Source organism: Peromyscus leucopus, chromosome 2 (genome assembly GCF_004664715.2).
Source record: "Peromyscus leucopus breed LL Stock chromosome 2, UCI_PerLeu_2.1, whole genome shotgun sequence".
Taxonomy (NCBI): domain Eukaryota; kingdom Metazoa; phylum Chordata; class Mammalia; order Rodentia; family Cricetidae; genus Peromyscus; species Peromyscus leucopus.
In genome coordinates this window covers 34,548,042-34,567,034 of record NC_051064.1, presented here as the reverse complement: position 1 = coordinate 34,567,034, position 18,993 = coordinate 34,548,042, and the positions used below count along the sequence as shown (strand labels likewise).

At 38.5% G+C, this 18,993-nt stretch overlaps 1 protein-coding gene across 5 annotated transcripts in view; it reads right to left on the bottom strand.

Moving 5' to 3' along the window:
- Pnisr (PNN interacting serine and arginine rich protein) overlaps positions 1-17,026 on the bottom strand; it is a 28,238-nt gene extending 11,212 nt beyond the window's left edge. For 2 of the 5 annotated variants that reach the window (XM_028878001.2, XM_037202470.1), the window contains exons 1-6: positions 16,917-17,026; positions 9,182-9,280; positions 6,525-6,713; positions 4,585-4,808; positions 2,719-2,890; positions 1,151-1,341 (exon numbers count right to left, since the gene is read on the bottom strand). In XM_028878001.2, coding sequence (XP_028733834.1) covers positions 1,151-1,341; positions 2,719-2,890; positions 4,585-4,808; positions 6,525-6,713; positions 9,182-9,269 — 864 coding nt within the window. In that variant the 5' untranslated portion in view covers positions 9,270-9,280; positions 16,917-17,026. Of the gene's footprint in view, positions 1-1,150; positions 1,342-2,718; positions 2,891-4,584; positions 4,809-5,812; positions 6,301-6,524; positions 6,714-9,181; positions 9,281-16,916 lie in introns of those variants that run through there. The other 3 variants (XM_028878003.2, XM_028878002.2, XM_028878004.2) reach the window with 3 other exon arrangements.
- Positions 17,027-18,993: the final 1,967 nt, after the last annotated feature.

The window sequence follows — 18,993 nt, the reverse complement described above, 5'->3', positions numbered from 1 at the left end:
TAATCAAACCAAAACTAACCAACCAACCGAGTACCCTAGAGGTCAATTATTTTTATACAGGGTTAATTTTCTCCCTTTCCTGATGTTTCTTGTTTTCATAACATACAGAACAAAAGCTTTGGCATGAGTCTTTTGAGAAAAATTAATTTTATGTTTATAAGCAAAACAAATGCAGAGCACAATGTACTCCTACTGTACTTAAGTCTTATTTCTGAGGCAGTTATCAGCCTTGAAATGACAGCTCATTTCCTAAGATATACAGTGATCACCGGCTTGGCTATCATACCAGGTAACATCACTACAAAACAGAAAAATTCCTAAACCACTCATGCCACATAACTGATGAATAAATATTAAAAGGATTTAAAGCCTTTTAACTGTCAATGCTTGTATCAAAAAGAATAAAAACTACTAAAGCCTCAGTTAAAAGTATGTATTTAGACCAGGATTGGTGGCACAGTCTTTAATCCCAACATGCACTCGGGAGGTGGAGGCAGAAGGATCTCTGTGAGTTCAGGGCCAGCCTAGTCTACAAAGCAAGTTCCAGTACAGCCAGAGAAATGCTGTCTTGAAAAATTAAAACAAAACCAAACAAAAAAGAAGTATGTATTAAATATCTACCTAAATCATCAGTTAAACATATGCATTAAATAGCTATTGAAAGGTAAATTCATTTCTCTATGCTACTTAACACTGTTTTGTTTTGTATGACCCGTTAGGGAGCTGGCTGCACCTTAATAAAAATATAGAGTTGTAGATTAACATAAAAACTAACCAGAATTATGGAGTATCTTTACAGGATAAACTTTTTTAAACTTATTGCCTCCTCCCTTTTTTCTTCCACCTACCCTCAATAACATATACATAAAAATATAAATCCCACTAGGCATAGTGGCACACACATATAATCCTTGCACTTGGAAAACTGAAGGACAGTGATTTCAACAGCAGCCCGACGAAGTGTTTGAGGCCAGCCTGGGCCAAATAACAAGATCCTATCTCAGTGAAACAAACACAAAACATCAACAACAAACCCCAAACCTCAATATACTTACCCCAAGGACTCTCAAGAAAATAAGTATTTTTCTGTAGGCCTCAAGCCACTTTTCACACAGACAAAATTATCAGTTTCACGTCAAGATCTACTTACAAATTTACTTCTCTGGGGTAAACGAGGGCCATCTCCCCCTTCGGCATCTTCTGTGGCCTTCTTTTCTTTTTTTGACAATTGTGAACGCTGCTGTTCCATTCTTTCTTTCTCTAATTTCTTCTGTTTTTCACGTTCCATTTTCTCAAGGCCTTCACGAATCCAGGCTGGAAGAGTCCTGCGTTTTACTGCATCTATTTCAAACAAGAGAAAAAAATTCACGGTCAGTTAAGTAAAAATCTTTATCATCAAAGTTTTGAGCTTCTATCACTGCCATGAGTAAAAGTCAAAATTCCTTTAGTGTTGTGCTTTAAAAGCCATTCCTTTGAACAGCAGGAGGGCACCAGAGTGCATTGAAGTGTCACCTCATTTAATGCGCACAAAGCCCTGAGATCACTACTATTGCTCAACCTCTTTCCTAGGTGAGGAAACTGAAGTTTAATGAAATAAAATGATGTGCTTGCTCAGGGTTAAAAAGCCAGTGATGTGGGCTAATTCAGACTCAAATTTAAGCTGCTTCCTTAAATATGACAACAGAGCAGAGTCAAACAAAAGCACAGTTCATTTTCTGTCTGCATGTATGACTGCTCGCCAGAAGAGGGCACTAGATCTCATTACAGATGGTTGTGAGCCACCATGCGGTTGCTGGGAATTGAACTCAGGACCTCTGGAAGAGCAGTCAGTGTTCTTAACCGCTGAGCCATCTCTCCAGCCCGCACAGTTCATTTTCATACTAAGAATTCATCTAGGGGCTAGAGAGATGGCTCAGCGGTTAAGAGCACTGGATGCTCTTCCAGAGGTCCTAAGTTCAATTCCCAGCAACCACATGGTGGCTCACAACCATCTATAATGTGATTTGATGCTCTCTGGTGACATGTAGGCATACATGCAGACAGAGCACTCATACATAAAAAAAAAAAAAGAAAGAAAGAAAGAGAGAGAGAGAGAGAGAGAGAGAAAGAAAGAAAGAAAGAAAGATACATAAATAAAATAAATTAAAAAAAAAAAGAATTCATCTAGTTAAAATAAAAAAGCAGTAAGTTAGAATCTTCCTAAGGTGCTAAAAGGTCTATATCCTAGCCCATTAAATGGTAGGTGATTTGAAACTTTCAAGATAAAATGTGGACTAAATATGTAACTTGTCATTACTAGCTTGAATAGCATTTAAAAATTGATTTGTTGCTGTTGTTAAGGTACTCATGGGAAGTAAATAATTAAAGGAAACCAATATGACAGAAGTGTATCCGTAACTAAGACTGGAAGGAGACCCATGGCAGAGAACACTGAACTATCAACACTGAAGATGCTATGGTTATCAAAAAATCTACATTTTATCACAAACTACTATTTCAGGCAAATAATAGGAAAAAAATGCAATACCTTTTACATTTAGATCAGTATCTCTCTCTTTTTGTTTAAGATTCGTGACTATAAAATGATAGGGTTTTAAAATATTATTATTTCTACCACATCAAAGAGATGCTAGAACACCTTAGGAAACCAAAACATGGTTTTTACAGTGATAAGAATATCATGCTAATGTGGTTCATGGAACATATTTAAATAGCTACCAATTTGTGGTGGCTCCTGCTTCACAGGAAGTGCAATTGGTGAACGCTGCCGGTCCCTGAATGATGGTGGCCGCTCTCTTCGATTCTGGGCAGGTGCTGGAGGTCCTGGAGGTCCTGGTTGCCAATAAGGAGGATGAAATCCACCTTGCGGTGGACCAAAAGCAGCCCCATGCTGAAAGAGTATTGCATTTTAATTTTCTTCAATTTAGTACATATACCCTCTGGGACACACGTGTGTTATGAAATGGGACAGTAGAAATCCATGTGTGCAGCAAATCCAATAATTCCATGGTTCTAACATCCAGCAGTATTTCTGTAGCCCAAGAACCTAGGCTTATTTTTCTGAAGAAAGATAAGGATTTTTCTGCCTAAGCAAATACAAATAGCATTCTATAACCCAGCTGATAGTTTATTTAACAACTATAGAAAGGCACATTCACATACATAGTTATATATGTATATGAACCTTTTCATACTAAATTCATTCATAAACCCTCACATTACGGAAGACATCAAAAATTCTCTCTCTCTGTCTCTCTCTCTCTCAAAGCTCTCGCTATATAGCCCTGGCTAGCTTTGAACTTGAACTTGCTGTGTCCAAGGCTAACCTGAAACTAAAGAGCCTCACAGGTGCTGGGGTGACAGGAGGTACCACCACACTTTTTATTTAGACAAAAGCTACATAGAACAATTCTGTTGTTGTCAGTTTTAACTTCCCACTGCTAGTGGGTTCTGAAGTGGTACAGGATTTATTTCTTTACAACCCCCAAAATCATACTGAATTAACTACTATGGTAAATGTTTGTTTTGAAAATCTGCTACTTTTAGAAGGCTTTTATGAGAAAGCTGCCAACAGGCTCTTTCCCTTATTCACATGGGCTTCATCGGACTAAGCTAGGGTGAGAATGGAGCTGCTTGTCATTACATCCCTTCATAACAGAGCAATAACTGTCACAGGTGAATTCCATGTGTGAGTCTAATAATCATCTAATCATGCATTAATGAGAGGACTACCATCTCAAGATGAACATATTATCAAATTCACCTTACAATTAATGCTTAAATATGCAATTTCGAAACATTTTAAATTATGATAGTTTAGTGCATAAAGACAACTATAATTAGTTTTTTCACAATGACATCTAGATATTTTGTTTGTTTTTTTGAGACAAGGTTTCTTTGTGTAGCCCTGGCTATCCTGGAACTAGTTCTGTAGACCAGGCTGGCCTTGAGTCACCTGCCTCTGCCTCCCAAGTGCTGGTATTAAAGGTGTACACCGCCACTTCCTGATGACATCTAGATTTTTAAGGGTAGACCCTAGCAAAGCAGATTAAGAAAATAAAGCCCATAAAATAACACTATTCTCCATAGAGTTCTATGTCCCTAGGAATGAGCTAAATGTCACAAAAAAAGGCATGAATAATTCCAATATGTTGTATAAGAATGAAAAAAAAAAAGAAAACACTGAAAAAAAAACAGTAATAATTCTCCATAGAAGGTATGGCAGTTAGGAATAGTCTACAGTCATTGTGTTTTTGTCTTATTCATAATCTATTATTAACATATAATGTATTCACCTATAACATTTAAACATATCACACTGAAACTGGAAAACAAGACATATTACTCTTTGCACTTATACATTTTTCACTTTATCTTAATTTTTTCCGTTTGTTTGTACCATTTTCCTAGTCAACTAAAAAATCTAATGATTTTAATAAATGTTGATAAATTTTCTGACACTGTTTATGTGCTTATCTGTACAATCCTGAAAATGACACACATCTTAGAAATTCTTGACGAGACATTTCCAAAAAATGAGTTACAGGCATGTCTATGATAGTAAAGTAACAAAATATCTTTCACCTGATAGTCAAACTGGTTCACCGGCCCCACTGCAAAATTATCAGGTGGTCCACCAAAGTTGTGATTGTTCTGGTTAAATATATGCCTGTTGTCAGGGGCAAATTCCCCACTGTCCTGACTGTTGCTGTCTTCAGAAGGAGGAACAATGTCCATTGGGCCTGGTGTTGGTGGCATCCATGGCTGATCTGGAGGGGGGTGTGGGGGCTGCTGATGCATTCCCCATTCTATTCAGGATTTAGGCATAAAGACATTCAACAGGGGTTATAACAAAATCAATACAATTTTTAAGATCTCAAGAAAGCTAGAGAAAGTTAAGACAGACTTTAAAAAGCAACTTATGACATTTTGGCCAAATTCCTTTTGTATTATCTTAAAAATAAGCAATAAATTAAACACTACCTCATACGTAATTCAAATAAGTTAACTCCATTCGTACTCACACACTAAAAAAATTCCCAAAGTTATTATTTTGTTTCGGTATTTTAAGACAAGAATCTTGCTATGCAGACCAAGCTAACCTGGAACTTTCTCCATAGAACTTTTCAACCATGAGCCCCTTCTGCCTCTGCCTCTCCAGTGCTGGGATTACAGGCATTCAAGAGAGACCACACTCAGGTCCAAAAAGTATTTTTAACAAATTTAACAAATTCCAAAGCAACTCTTGGATGAAGTGCTCCGTTACTTTTCAATGGCAACAACATAAAAATATCACTTTAAATTTATATTATTCCTTTTTCATGAATACATCATTTATCCTCACAACAACCCTGTGAGGTAGGGAGAAATTCTAGTATTCTGTTTCAGAAGGGGAAACTGAGGCACGCAGAGGTTAATAAGTTCCTTAGCGTCGTAAAACAAACAAAAAACCCAATAAGGTCAAACTAAATATAGCAGGAATGAAAGGAAAACCAGTGATACCAGGATGAGTAAACTTCAACTTGAGAACTAAAATATTTTCAAAACTGGGAAAATTTATCATTCTAGAAGAAAAAAAATCAACCATTTCACAATATCAAAAATGAGAATATTTGTTTCTCTTTTAAAAATATTGAAAATATATCCTATGTTTTCTATTCTCATCAATAATAACATAAATAATAAATAAAGGGCCAGTAGTTAAGAGCACTGGCTGTTCTTCCAGAGGACCTGGGCTCAATTCCAAGCACCCACACGGTAGCTCATAACTGTCTATAATTCCACTTTCAAGGGATCTAGAACCCTCATACAGACATACTTGCAGGCAAAACACCAATACACATAAAAAAATAAATAAATACATTTTAAAAATTAATAAATAATAGCAAACGGAGGCTATGACTTCCTCAGCAGGATATCCAAGTGTGAAATCTCTATAGATAGTGTGATGTGATTATTAAAAATATTAACGCAATCATAGAAAACTGAATTAGCATTAAGGAATCTAAATTATACTGTGAAGCTTAAAAAATAAATAAAAAACAAAACAGCCAAGAACGTATGGAAAAGCAGCCCTGTCTGAAAAAGGGGAGGAGAAAGGTGGATGGTGACAGGAGAACAGCATGTCTGACAGCTTGTTTGTCATACAGTGGCACAACTTGTCTTTACTTAGAGGCTAGACATGTTTTATTCTGCCAGTGCTGCTTCTGAAAAGGCCAGAGGTTGCAACAGAGAGACAAAGAGTGCTCTCTTTTCCCTAGATGCCAAGTGAGGGTTCCAGTGTTCCCAGCCCCTGTCAGCCTAGGAATGAAGAACCAAGAAAAAAATCAAACTGAGTGCCACAATGCTAGCAGATTGTGTACAAAATAATTTAACCACAAAAATACCAAAATCAAATCGAGACTGCCTATTTTTAAGGAGCATTAATTTCAAGAAGCTATAAAAGTAAACATGAAAAATAATATACTACTAATACTCATTTTATTTTAAGACATCCTAAAATTTGGGAAACATAAATAACAAACCTGGTTGCCACATTCTGTTAAAATTTGAATCCCCTTGAAAATTCCCATGATTATTTGGACCAGACTCCATTGGAGGCATATCCTGTCCATTTGGCATCATTCCTGGTGGTTGCTCTACGATGTTTTGCTGTCCTGAAGCTTCTCTTTGTGCGATCCAAGCTTGGGCCAAAGCAGCCCAGTCAATCTGGCCTGAAGTAAATTAACAGAATTTAGCAATAAGAATACAAGAGCCAAAGCAGCCCAGTCAATCTGGCCTGAAGTAAATTAACAGAATTTAGCAATAAGAATACAAGAGCTAAAAGAATAGCACTTCTCTATAAAACAAGCATCTCAATTATTCCATTATTTTTCTGCTTTCCAAGTATATGAGTAGGTGGTATACATGTATGTCTGTCTACATGTGTATGAGTGTATGTGCATTTGGAGGCCTGATGGTAGTAATCTCTTCCTTTATCTAATCCACACTATTCTTTGAGGAAGGGTCTCTCAATCAAACCCAGAGTTTCCTGATAAGGCTAGTCTCCATAGCTAGTTGCTCAGTGAGCCCTCTGCCTTCTGTGGCTGAATTTCAGGAGGACCATTACTCAACCAGCATTTAACATGGGTTCCAGTTATCTTGCTTGCATGGCAAGAGTTTAAACTCCTGAACCATCTTCTAGCTCCTTCCTTCTCACTTTCTTCTTCCCTCCCTTCTTCCCCTTTCTTTCTTCCTCATCTCTGTTCTTCACCTGCTGTGGAATAATCCTCTTGTACACTGTAAAGATTTGTCACTCAAGTTGGTTTAATAAAATGCTGATTAGCCAGTAGCCAGGAAAGAAGTATAGGCAGAGAGACCAAACTAAGGATGCTGGGATGAAGGAGGACAGAGTTGGGGGAGTTGCCAGCTAGACAGAGAATGAGTTAGACAAACAAAATGGGATAGAGGGAAAAGCCACAAGCTTAGGGGCAGCACATAGAAATGGGTTAAGTTGTAAGAGCTGGGTATCAACAAGCCTGAGCTATTAGCCAATCATTTATAATTTATATTAAATCTCCAAGTCAGTTATTTGGAAGCAGGTGGTCGGGACAGGACCTACACTCACCCTTCCCCTTTTTAATTATCCCTTATTTTGGATATTTAACTATTATACAAAGTTATGCCTACACGATGCTCAGAAAATAATTCATACTCAGACCAAAATCCATACAAGTTTCAAAAAAGGACTCTATAAAAACAACTCTTAGCCAGGTGAAATGGCACACACATCTTTAATCATAGCACTCCAGAGGTAGAGGCAGGAGGATCTCTGTGATTTCAAGACCAGCCTGGTCTACACAGGGAGCTCCAGGAGAGCCAGGATTACATAAAGCCTGTCTCAAAAAAAAAAAAAACAATAACCCATTCTTACTCTATTTTAATATTATCTCATAGAGAATTTATGACCCTCTACCCTAGTTTACAGAGTTTTTAAAAAAGAAACAAAGCCTTTTAAAACCAGTACAAAAATAACCAAACTCAATTATTTCTTCCTTCAGAATGTTCTATTCTTTCTAGGCTGCCATTGAGCCTACATATGATGAATTAGTATAACTTTCTATCCCTCTTCTTTCTCACATTTGTCCTTTTACACTCCTTGCTGTGGACAGAAATACCTCTTCAGCAACTTCAAAATTATCATTCCTACTATCTTTCAGGGTTTTTTTCCTCTCTAAAATCTATACTAAAATTCCAAGACCTATCATTACTAATAACAAAGTAGTTTAGTCAGGTTTCAATAAACATTCTCATACATTTTAATGAAACAGAAGACTGATGTAACCTGGATAGATGGAATTAGATAGAACTTGGCCGAGTATATCTTAAACTTCCCAACTCTATAACTGTGATCTAGCAAATCTAGCAGTTTTACTAAGAAAAGACTTTGACAACACAAGATTATGTTAACTGTTTTAAGCCTGGAAAGGTATAAACAAGAAAAAAATCCAGAAGTCTTGCTGTTGCTATCACTGTTGGTTCACATTAGAATAAAATCCTACATTAAAATGGTATGTAGCTATTAAAAAAAAAAAACAGGCTGGATGTGGTAGACTTGGGAGATGGAGACAGGACGAGTCTGAGGCTAGCCTGGGCTATACAGAACATTCTAGCCCAGTCTGTGCTAATTGTAAGACTGCCTCAAAAAAAGAAAAATAATCTCCCTAAGGACAGTGTAACGTCAAAAATAAATCACATGATGAAACAAAATTGGCCATAACTAAATTAAATGTTAAATGATGCTCCTGATGTTTTAATTTTTACATCTATATTCTTTTTCTTTTCTTTTTTTTTTTGTAAGGGGGAGAGGGAGATGAGGGGGTTAAGACAGGGTCTCACTATGTAGCTAAGGCTTTCCTGGAACTATACAGTCCAGGCTAGTCTCAAACTCTGAGAGAGATCTGCCTGCCTCTGCCTCCTGAGTGCTGAGATTAAAGGTGTGTGCCACCACCGACCAGCATAAGACACTATCAGTTTAAAAATGTAAAACTGTCACAAAATTTTCTATCCTTCAAGAAAGCATTTCCAAAGGGAATACATTCATTACTAAATAGAAGTGATTCAATCTGAATGCTATCATCTATAGCCTACTCATCTCCAGATGTCCACCCCTACCCGATTCCAAATGTAGTATGTTCCTTACTTGGATCCTGCTGGTGCTGAAATGACTGCATCCACTGTTGTTGGTTCAGGGGCCATTGCTGCCAAGGTTGTCCTCCTTGATCCCACATCCTTCACGTTTCTAATTTCAACAAATTAAACACAGTTAAAGCTGGGACTTCTTACATTTTCAAAACTTATATATCAGAAACTGCATGATGATATATTTTACATGATGAAAGAGCTATAATTCATTCAAAATGTTACCAGAGACAACTAGACTTAGGTTGAAATGCAAGAATAGAAAGCTTTAAGTTAATGCTGGTGTCAGAGTTTGGTTAAAAGTACAGTTCTAATCAGCTATGCTATGCTCAAAGAAGGCATACATATAATTATATAATGTGTATATACATAATTTTCCCAATATCTCTAGAGATCCAATTATTTTAATTATAAAAAGTGATTCATTCAATCACCAAACTCCTTTAAAAGAGTAGCAAATAGCTGTAGCAGATGAAGCTTGTTCTTATAATTACAGCCAATAATAATAAACACATAATAGCAAATCTAATATCTGATTAAGAAAACTATAAGTTTATGAGAAATCAGAAATTTAAAGTCTTCCAATGTCATTCATGCAAATATGATTCACAAGATCTAGTGTTATTTATATTCTCCAAAGCACTAAACAGTTTCACCACAAATGTTTAACTGAACTTCTAATACAAAAAAAGCTATAGGCATTAAAGAATGAAATAAATAGTATCAGAAATATTAATCAGACAAAGCTGGAAAGTAAGATAGTTTCTAAGATCTTTTTCTTAACATTTAAACAACATAAAAAAGAAGGTGGTGTACTCTAAGTTATGGATAAGGGGATGGTGGATCCTTATACCACTCACTTTTCTGTAAACAAGTCTGAAAACTCATAAAGCATATAAATACCTCATATATATCTAATATAATACTTTATCAATGTATAAGCCTGTTCAAGAACCAGGAACAAATTGAGCATGGTAGAACACACCGTTAATCCCAGCATTCAGGAGGCAGAGGAAGGATGATCTTTGTGAGTTCTAGGCCAGCCAGAGCCACACAGTGAGTTCCTGTCTCAAACCATGCCCCTGCACCCCACCATACACCACCCTGAAAAACACTAGTAATAAGGGCTTGAAATAGTTCAGCAGTTAAGAGTGCATACTGATTTTGCAGAGGGCCTGTGTTTGGTTCTAGCACCTACATGGAGTGGGCTCACAATCACCTTTTTACTCCAACTCCCGAGGCTCTAACACCTCTGGCCTCCAAGTGCAGCTGTGTGTGTGTGTGTGTGTGTGTGTGTGTGTGTGTGTGTGTGTGTGTGTATGTGTGTGTGCGTGTGCGTGTACCCACAAAAACACACACATATACACACACATACCCATTGACACATACCTAACACATAATTTAAAAAATCTTTAGGGGCTGGAGAGATGGCTCAGCAGCTAAAAGCACTTCTTGCTCTTTCAGAAACCTTGATTCTGATTCCCAGCGCCCACACAGTGGTTCACAACCATCCCTAATTTCAGTTCCAGGATTGAAGCCTTCTTCTGACTTCTGTGGGTACCAGACACACAGATGGTACACATATATACATGCGGGTAAAACATCCATACACATAAAATAAAATAAATACATCTTAAAAAATTAAATAAATCTTTACAAAAAGAACCAGTAAGAAAGGCCACCAAGATGGCTCTGTGGGTAAGGAGATATACTGCCAGGCCTGACCTCCTGAGTTGGATCCCAGGTACCTGCATAGTGGAAGGAATGAACTCCTGCAAACACACACACATGCAGTTTTCCAAAGCTTTCCTCCCCAAGTTTCAAGACTACTACCAGGAATGGTGTCTGACAGATTTAGATTGAGAAAAATAGATGTGAAATACGGGGTGGGAGAGCACAGATGACAATAAAAGTCCAAGTATCAAGAGCCACTAAAATATTTTTTTAATAATTTATTTTAATTTTGGTGTTTTGCCTACATGTATGTCTATGTGAGGGTGCCAGATCCCCTGGAACCCAAGTTACAGACAGCTGTGAGCTGCCATGTAGGTGCTGGGAATTGAATCTGGGTGCTCTGGAAGAGTAGTCAGTGCTCTTAACCTCCAAAGCAGCCATCCAGCCTCCCACTAAAATGTTATAACTAAACCAGAAGAATCCTGATTTAGCTGCTGATGACTACTGAATGAGGTAAAGACGGCCCACCAAATACCTGGGTCTTTTTGGAAGATCCCTTTCAGAGACCCCAACCATGGATGAATATATTCACAGGAAAACTATTTTAAAAAACCTTAGCAAATTTTCAAATTAAATGGACTCTACTGAGCAACTAAAATGAATAGAGCTTTATACACTGACATGTACTGTATACAAACTCAGTGAGAGAAAATTACAGCACAAAAAATACCACTTAAAGCTTCTTGTTTTTTCATATTACAGCATGTATATAAGATTCCTAAATTACAAAACCCCTTAAAGGTCAGGGAAGCAGAAAAAAAGTTATCAGGGAACTTCCACTTTATAACTTTGTATTCTTTGGATTATTTATAGTGTGTATAAATGTATAAATTTTAGAAATGTATAAACTTTAAGAGAAAAGGAATCAAAGAGAAGTGACAAGCACAATCCATAATGACTTGTATAGGAAGTAAAAAAAAAAATCACACAAAAGTCACCTAGACAGAAGACAAACCACCTACCTTTGTTCATTTTCTTACAGATTTAGAGTAAATTTGGAAAACTAATCCTAAGGAGATAACTTGCTGGTCATGAAAACGAAACTTTGATTTCCATTGAAAGTCTATAGAAAGCTAAGTGGTAGTGGCACCTTTAATCCCAGAACTTGGGAGGCAGAGGCAGGTGGATCTATGTCAGTTCGAGGCCAGCCTGGTCTACAGAACTAGTTCCAGGACAGACAGGGTTACACAGAGAAACCCTGTCTCAAGAAACCAAGGGGAGTATGGGGCGGGGGTCTATAGAAAACAGATAAGCAAAAGGAACAGAATTTAGGCATAAACTTGATTAGAAAAAATAGAATGAATTAATCAAGCATTACATACTTCTGTATGTTTAAGCCTAACCTAACCTTTTAATATAGACACAATAATGTGGTGAAGCATTCAAGTAATATTTCCTCTTTTCTCAAGAAAATTCTTGTTTGAACCCAAACAAAATATGAATGTTCAAAACCTTTATTCTATAAGTACTATTTCATACTACCTTTAACTTATAGAGATTTTTAGACAGTGCCAAAATTTAGTTAGCATCACCTTGAACAGTTAACATTTACCAAATCATTACCCACCCCTTATTAAGTACAATACTTAATAAAGGGGTTACTGATTACTTAATAAAAGAGCAAGACTGATTTGATGACAAAGACTTAGAAGCCCTATTCTCTAGTTCCTCATGTTCACCCTAAAATCTTTATACTGAAGAACAAATGCAAAACCTCTAAAACTCCTTACAAGAGTCAAAGTACACAGATTATGGTGCCAAGTGTGGTAGACAGCACAAAGGGGCAAAATCTCTAAGTTTAAGGTCAGCCTGGACATATGTCCATAGCAACTTTCAGGCCAGTTTTGAGACCCTTTCCCACAACCAAACAAAAACCATACATACTTACTTCAGTATCCATGGAGGATTGATTTGGTATCCACAAAGATACCAAAACTTTAAGATGCCCAGGTCCCTTATTGAAAGTGGCATTTTCAATACATAAAACAACAATCTGAGTATTCTTAGCATAGATCCATCTTACCAAGTATTTCTGATCTGCAACTGGCTGTATCTATAAATATATAACCCACCGACAGAAGGGAAGACTGTATTTTTTTAATCCACCTTTTTTTTTTCCTTAAGATAGGCAAAGGCAAGCCAAATACTGCTCAACTATACATATAGACCGACTAAGTTTTAACAACAGACTTCTATCATGAGAAATGCTAGTCATATATTAGGTGGGTAATGATTTGGTAAATGTTAACTGTTCAAAGTGATGCTAACTATATTTTTGCACTGTCTAAAAATCTCTATAAGTTAAAGGTAGTATGAAATAGTACTTAATAGAATAAAGGTTTTGAACATTCATATTTTGTTTGGGTTCAAACAAGAATTTTCTTGAGAAAAGAGAAAATATTACTTGAATGCTTCACCACAGCATTTTGTCTATATTAAAAAGTTAGGTATTTTACTCATTCATGCATACATGTTACCCACTAAATATAAGTTAACCATGAAAAGTACATTTTAATATTGCTATTTATTTCTTTAATATCAGTTTGATTTCTAGTGCCTAGAGAATACAGTTAAGAACTTGTCCAGCATATCCAAGGCCTATATATGATCCTCAGCACCCTCACATCCCTCCAACACAAAGGGAAAAAAATTGAGAGCCATGAGATGGCTCAGTAGGTACAGGCACTTCCTACCCAACCTGGAACCCACATGGTGATAGATGAAAACCAATTCCTGCAAGTAGCCCTCTGACCTCATGGTGCATGTGTCCACACATATATGTATAATCACACAAAAATAAATAAATAAATGTGACAATCTTAATGATTGAATCAACTTATTCAGTCTCCTTTTAGACTTTTTTTCAAAGATCATCAACTTTTCAAGCTTGGAAAAGTCTGATTACTGATGATTCATGCAACAAGACTTTGTTGACAATATTTCCCTTCACAAGCTCAAGTTAATTGTGGTGTATCTGAAAAACAACTTAATTTTAATAACCAAGGGTTGCATCTGATCATCAAAAGTATCACACTGCTGGAAAAACTATCACTGCAGTTATGGACTAACTTGTACTCTTCCCAAAGACAGGCTGAAGTCCTAATCCATGATATCTGTCCTTTTTTGGAAACCAGGGTCTGTGCAGATACAAGAGTCAATTTCAGATGAGGTCATATTTAAGTAGGGTGAGCACTAATCAAATCCCTAGTGAGGGCAGACATAAGCATCCATTCAGAGAATGTCCTGTGCCTACAATGCCAGAGACTGGTTAAGTCTACAAGCTAAGTAACATAAAGACAGGTGCCATCAAAAGTCAGAAGCAAAGAAGGCACCTCTTCAACTCTGCGTTCACACGTCAGAACCATGGAAGAGTGCATTTCAGTTGTTTAAGCTGCCTAGTTTGTAGTCATCTGCTACAGTGACTCCCAAATACTAATACAACCAGAACAATCATCATTTAGTCTTTAAATTACTCTCCATTAGAACTGCAAGTGGAAAACAAACAAAAACCAGAGCTGAAGAGGTGGCTCAACGGTCAAAGAAGTGCTGGCTGCTCTTACAGAGGACCCAAGTTCAATCCCAGCACCATGTGGAACAACTTACACTTCCTGAAATTCCAGATTCAGGGAACCCAACATCTGACCTCCACAGGCACCCACACTCATGCATATAAATAAGCAGGCACAAGCACAAACACACACACACACACACACACACACACACACACACACACACGGCATGTGCACACTTACACACACACATACAAAATCAAATAAATCTTAAAAGGAAAAAAAATAAAACCTTCAATTGTTTGAGCTTCCCAAAATGACTTGTTCCAATGATGACCACTAATATTTACAAAAGTCACTTGCGCCGGCGGTGGTGGCGCACGCCTTTAATCCCAGCACTCGGGAGGCAGAGGCAGGCGGATCTCTGTGAGTTTGAGGCCAGCCTGAGCTACAGAGTTCCAGGAAAGGCGCAAAGCTACACAGAGAAACTCTGTCTCGAAAAACCAAAAAAAAAAAGTCATTTGCAGACTTTGACAAAAAGATGAGAATTAAAATGTGATATTCTATAGCCATTTACAGCTAGCAATCTCGTAATCTTAGCACTAAGGAGGTACAGAAGCAAACGCAAGAAGATTCTGAGTTGTAGGCTATCCTGGGCTATATACATAGTAAGACCCTGTCCTTGCCCTAAACTGAAATGAAGCAAAGCTCTGTAGTAGCACATGTCTGTAATCTCAACATTTGAGAAGCTGAAGCAGGAGGATTGATAAGCATTCCAGGCCAGCCTTAGTGACAGAGTAACAAAGAAACAAAAGACCAATCAATCAAATAAAGAATTGGTAGAGAACAGTAGACCTGAAAGATCTAGCAATGGTCAAAAGTAGAATTTGAGTAACTAAATATAGTACTGACACCCAGACATAAAATAATTTTTCTTTAAAAATAAAAAAGCATATAGTGGCTAGAGAGATGACTCAGCAGCTAAGAGCACTGGCTACTCTTATAGAGGACCAGGGTTCAATTCCCAGCACCTACATGGCAGCTCACAACCATCTGTAACTCAAGTTCCAGAAGATTTGACTCTCTCGTCAGGCTTCCACAGAGACTCTCTCCACACACATACAGAAAAATAAAATCCTTTTTTTTTTTTCCTAGTGTTTTAAAAGAGATTTTCACAACTAAGGATATAAGCCATCAGTTAATAATGTACCAACATTGTTCCATTAATTCTAACAAAAGTTTCATACAAGTGCAAGCTGCAGAGGAAAAATATAACAGGTTGAGGTGGTTATATACTATCTGTTCAATTTTTCTACAGTTAAATTCTAAGGCTTAAGCCGGGTGGTGGTGGCCCATACCTTTCTTTAATCCCAGTACTCTGGAGGCAGAGGCAGGCGGATCTCTGTGAGTTCAAGACTAGCCTGGGCTACAGAGAGAGTTCCAGGAAAGGCGCAAAGCTACACAGAGAAACCCTGTCTCGAACCCCCCTACCCCCCCAAAAAAAATTCTAAGGCTTGGTGTGGTGGTAAATGCCTTTAATTCCAGCATTCCAGAGCAAAGGCACGTAGATATCTCTCTGTGAGTTCCAAGCCAGCCAGGGCCATAAAGTGAGACTCTGTCTCAACCCCTCACCCCTCTTCCCCTCCAAAATTCCTAAAAGATCAAGTTTACATGTTTTAAACAGTGCCTCTCAAGAATGTCCTAGAACTCATTTACTACGTCTCCTTTGGTGCTTTAAAAAAACCACCCCACAAATAAAATGTGGTTTGGTTTTGCCTTGCTGTATTCAAGAAATTTCGGTTTGGTTTTGCCTTGCTGTACTCAAGAAATTTTACATTATTTTGCTTTACTTAGGGTCAAGAGGAGAAAACATTAATACTTCAAGATTTAGAGTGTTAATTTAATCAAGCACAGTCAAAATTTGCTCAGGGCCCAATTTTTTAGATGACGGTATTACCCACAAAAGAACGAAACAGCTGAAATACAGGATGCTACCTGTTTCCTTTTGTGATGCTTAACACATAATACCCATCACTGGGTAAAAACAAACTAAGCAACAAAATCACACTTTAGTAAGACGCAGCCGCCTTCGACTGCGCCTGCGTAGTACGATTCGCCGGGTATAAGTTCCAGGTCCCGGCCCCCGCCTCCTCCGCCCCTCTGCGCTCCTTGCCCCTTAAGTGTTTTCACTGCGCACGCGCAGTGCTTAACGGCCGGTCGGGAGCCCAACAATTAGTCCCTTGCCTTCTCAAAAACTCTTAGTTCGAAGAAGCGATCCTGAGCACTCGCTTTAAACAAAAACACGTATTTTTCGGCGAGAGCGGCGCTCTCTTCTACTAGCTCAGGCGGACGCCGGTGCTTTCGGGAAGGAGGTTCCGGCGGTCGCGCCGAGCAGCGTACGCAGCCTGCTTAGGTCACGCTACCTTCGCCACACAACCCGAGAGGATTTTGATGCTCCGGCAAGTCCTTTTGTGTAAACTGTTCAACGCTTACCCGCTCCGATCCCGGAATACCGCAGTCGCCACCGTTCCTGTAATTCTCCCCAACCCTTTCGATGCTCCTACTTCTTCATGAACAAGACAAGATGGCGCCCGATGGGCGCCACCCGGAAGTGAATAATAACATCCGCTTTCCGTCTGAAGTCATATTTGCCCTCAGCCAGGCTTGTGAGCATGTGATTATACCGGCTTGACGCGCCCGCGCCATTTTTTTTATGGGCAAACCCTCCGCGATTTCTGCGGCTGAATATTCGTATGTTAAGCCTGCGCCGTACCCGACACATTTTCATCTGTACGGCCAGCACAAAGCCGAGAGAGCCCTAGTGATCCGTACAAAAGGCGCCTTGAAGTTCTTAACTTTAGTAAGGAGACCCTCCAAAGGAAAATGTGTTCTCTCCTACGAACATTTATACTCAGGGAAAGATGTTGAATTCGCTTCTCCACTTTCAGACTACGGAGGGGCCCCAGAGTCAAACCCAGTCAACTTGGAACTCATTGTGCCAGATGCACTTCAGACAAGCTGGCATCAGGCTGGAGCGCCGCGGAGTTGTGCAAGCGGGGAGTTTGCCTAGGTCTCTTTGTTAACCTCCTCACATCGCGCCCCCTCGTGGGAACATCCGCTCAGTTCACCTTCGCTCCGCTACTCTTGGGAAAAAGTAACTGGGAAACATAGTTTCTATTGGCCCTCTACACCTCAGCTACAAGGTGGCCTTAAGAAAGGAGGTAAAATGTGTTTAGGCACGAATAACGTTCATATATCTAAAATGTCAATTTCCCAACCCAGAAGTTTCGTTACAAAAGAAACAAGAATGCTTAGAAATAGAGTATTTTTAACCTAAATTTTGGGAAATGCCTTTCTAGAAATTTCAGTGTGACTGAGGAAAGAGTTGTGAAGGAGAATTCTAGGAAGGAGGGTGTGTCTGCAAAGATTGATTAGAGCTGCAGTAATGCGGAGAAGTTGGAATGTTGCATACTGGTCCATGAGGCTAATTAGGTTCTGGGCCTAGCTTTGCCCACTGAATAGCCAGTCCTTGCTAACACCTATGTTGGAGCTAACATCCTGTGACTAACAGATAAAAATCTTTTGGGCTGGGTGGTGGTGGCACACACCTTTAATCCCAGCACTCGGGAGGCAGAGCCAGGCGGATCTCTGAGTTTGAGGCCAACCTGGGCTACCAAAGGCGCAAAGCTACACAGAGAAACCCTGTCTCGAAAAACCAAAAAAAAATCTTTTGGAACCTTTCAACGTAGCTGACTCCTAGCTTCCATCAACCCAAGAACTAAGAATGTTATCAGCTAGTTTCTGCAACTATATAAAAGTGTCTCCCATCTTGTAACTTCCTCCGTGATGTACACACCAATGTATTTTAAGCTTGACTTGGTTTATGATTGTCTTGGTTCTTTAAAAACTATAAAATGTCACAAAACTACTTCCATGTTATACGTGGAATTTGGCATAACCCAAATCTCCATTCCCTGGACCATGGTCATTCAAACATGGCGCCAAAATAAGCTCTCTCTTATTCTCTTTAAGGTAAGAACTGTGTTTTTTGCATCCACAGAATACACTAAGAATCTAAGCCTTTGAATTGGGAGTTGTGTGCAAGAAACATCAAATTGCTGTAAAAGCAAGACTGTAATTGGTTGAATAAAGAAAATATAGGTAGATGTGAGAATAAGGGATGCCCTTTGCAAGAAATTCTGTCCTTCTTGAGCATTTGAAACCCAAGTAACCTGTATTTTAGAATAAAGTCATCCTAGATAAACACCTGCTGGCCTCAAATTTAGCTTTCAATATGTAATATGAGGGACACAGTGAAGAAAACTGCCAACTATCTGGCAATACTCTGATGTGAGTTTATGAGGTTAGTACTAGATTCAAAAGGAAAGCTATAGTTGACTCCTCATTTCCACTTAGCATAACTAAGACTCCTCAGTCTTTAAAAAAAAAAAAAAAAAACACTTTTTTTTTTTTATTTGTTTTTCCACACAGGGTTTCTCTGTGTAGCCCTGGCTGTCCTGGAGCTTACTCTATGTACAAAGCTGGCCTCGAACTCAGAAATCCACCTGCC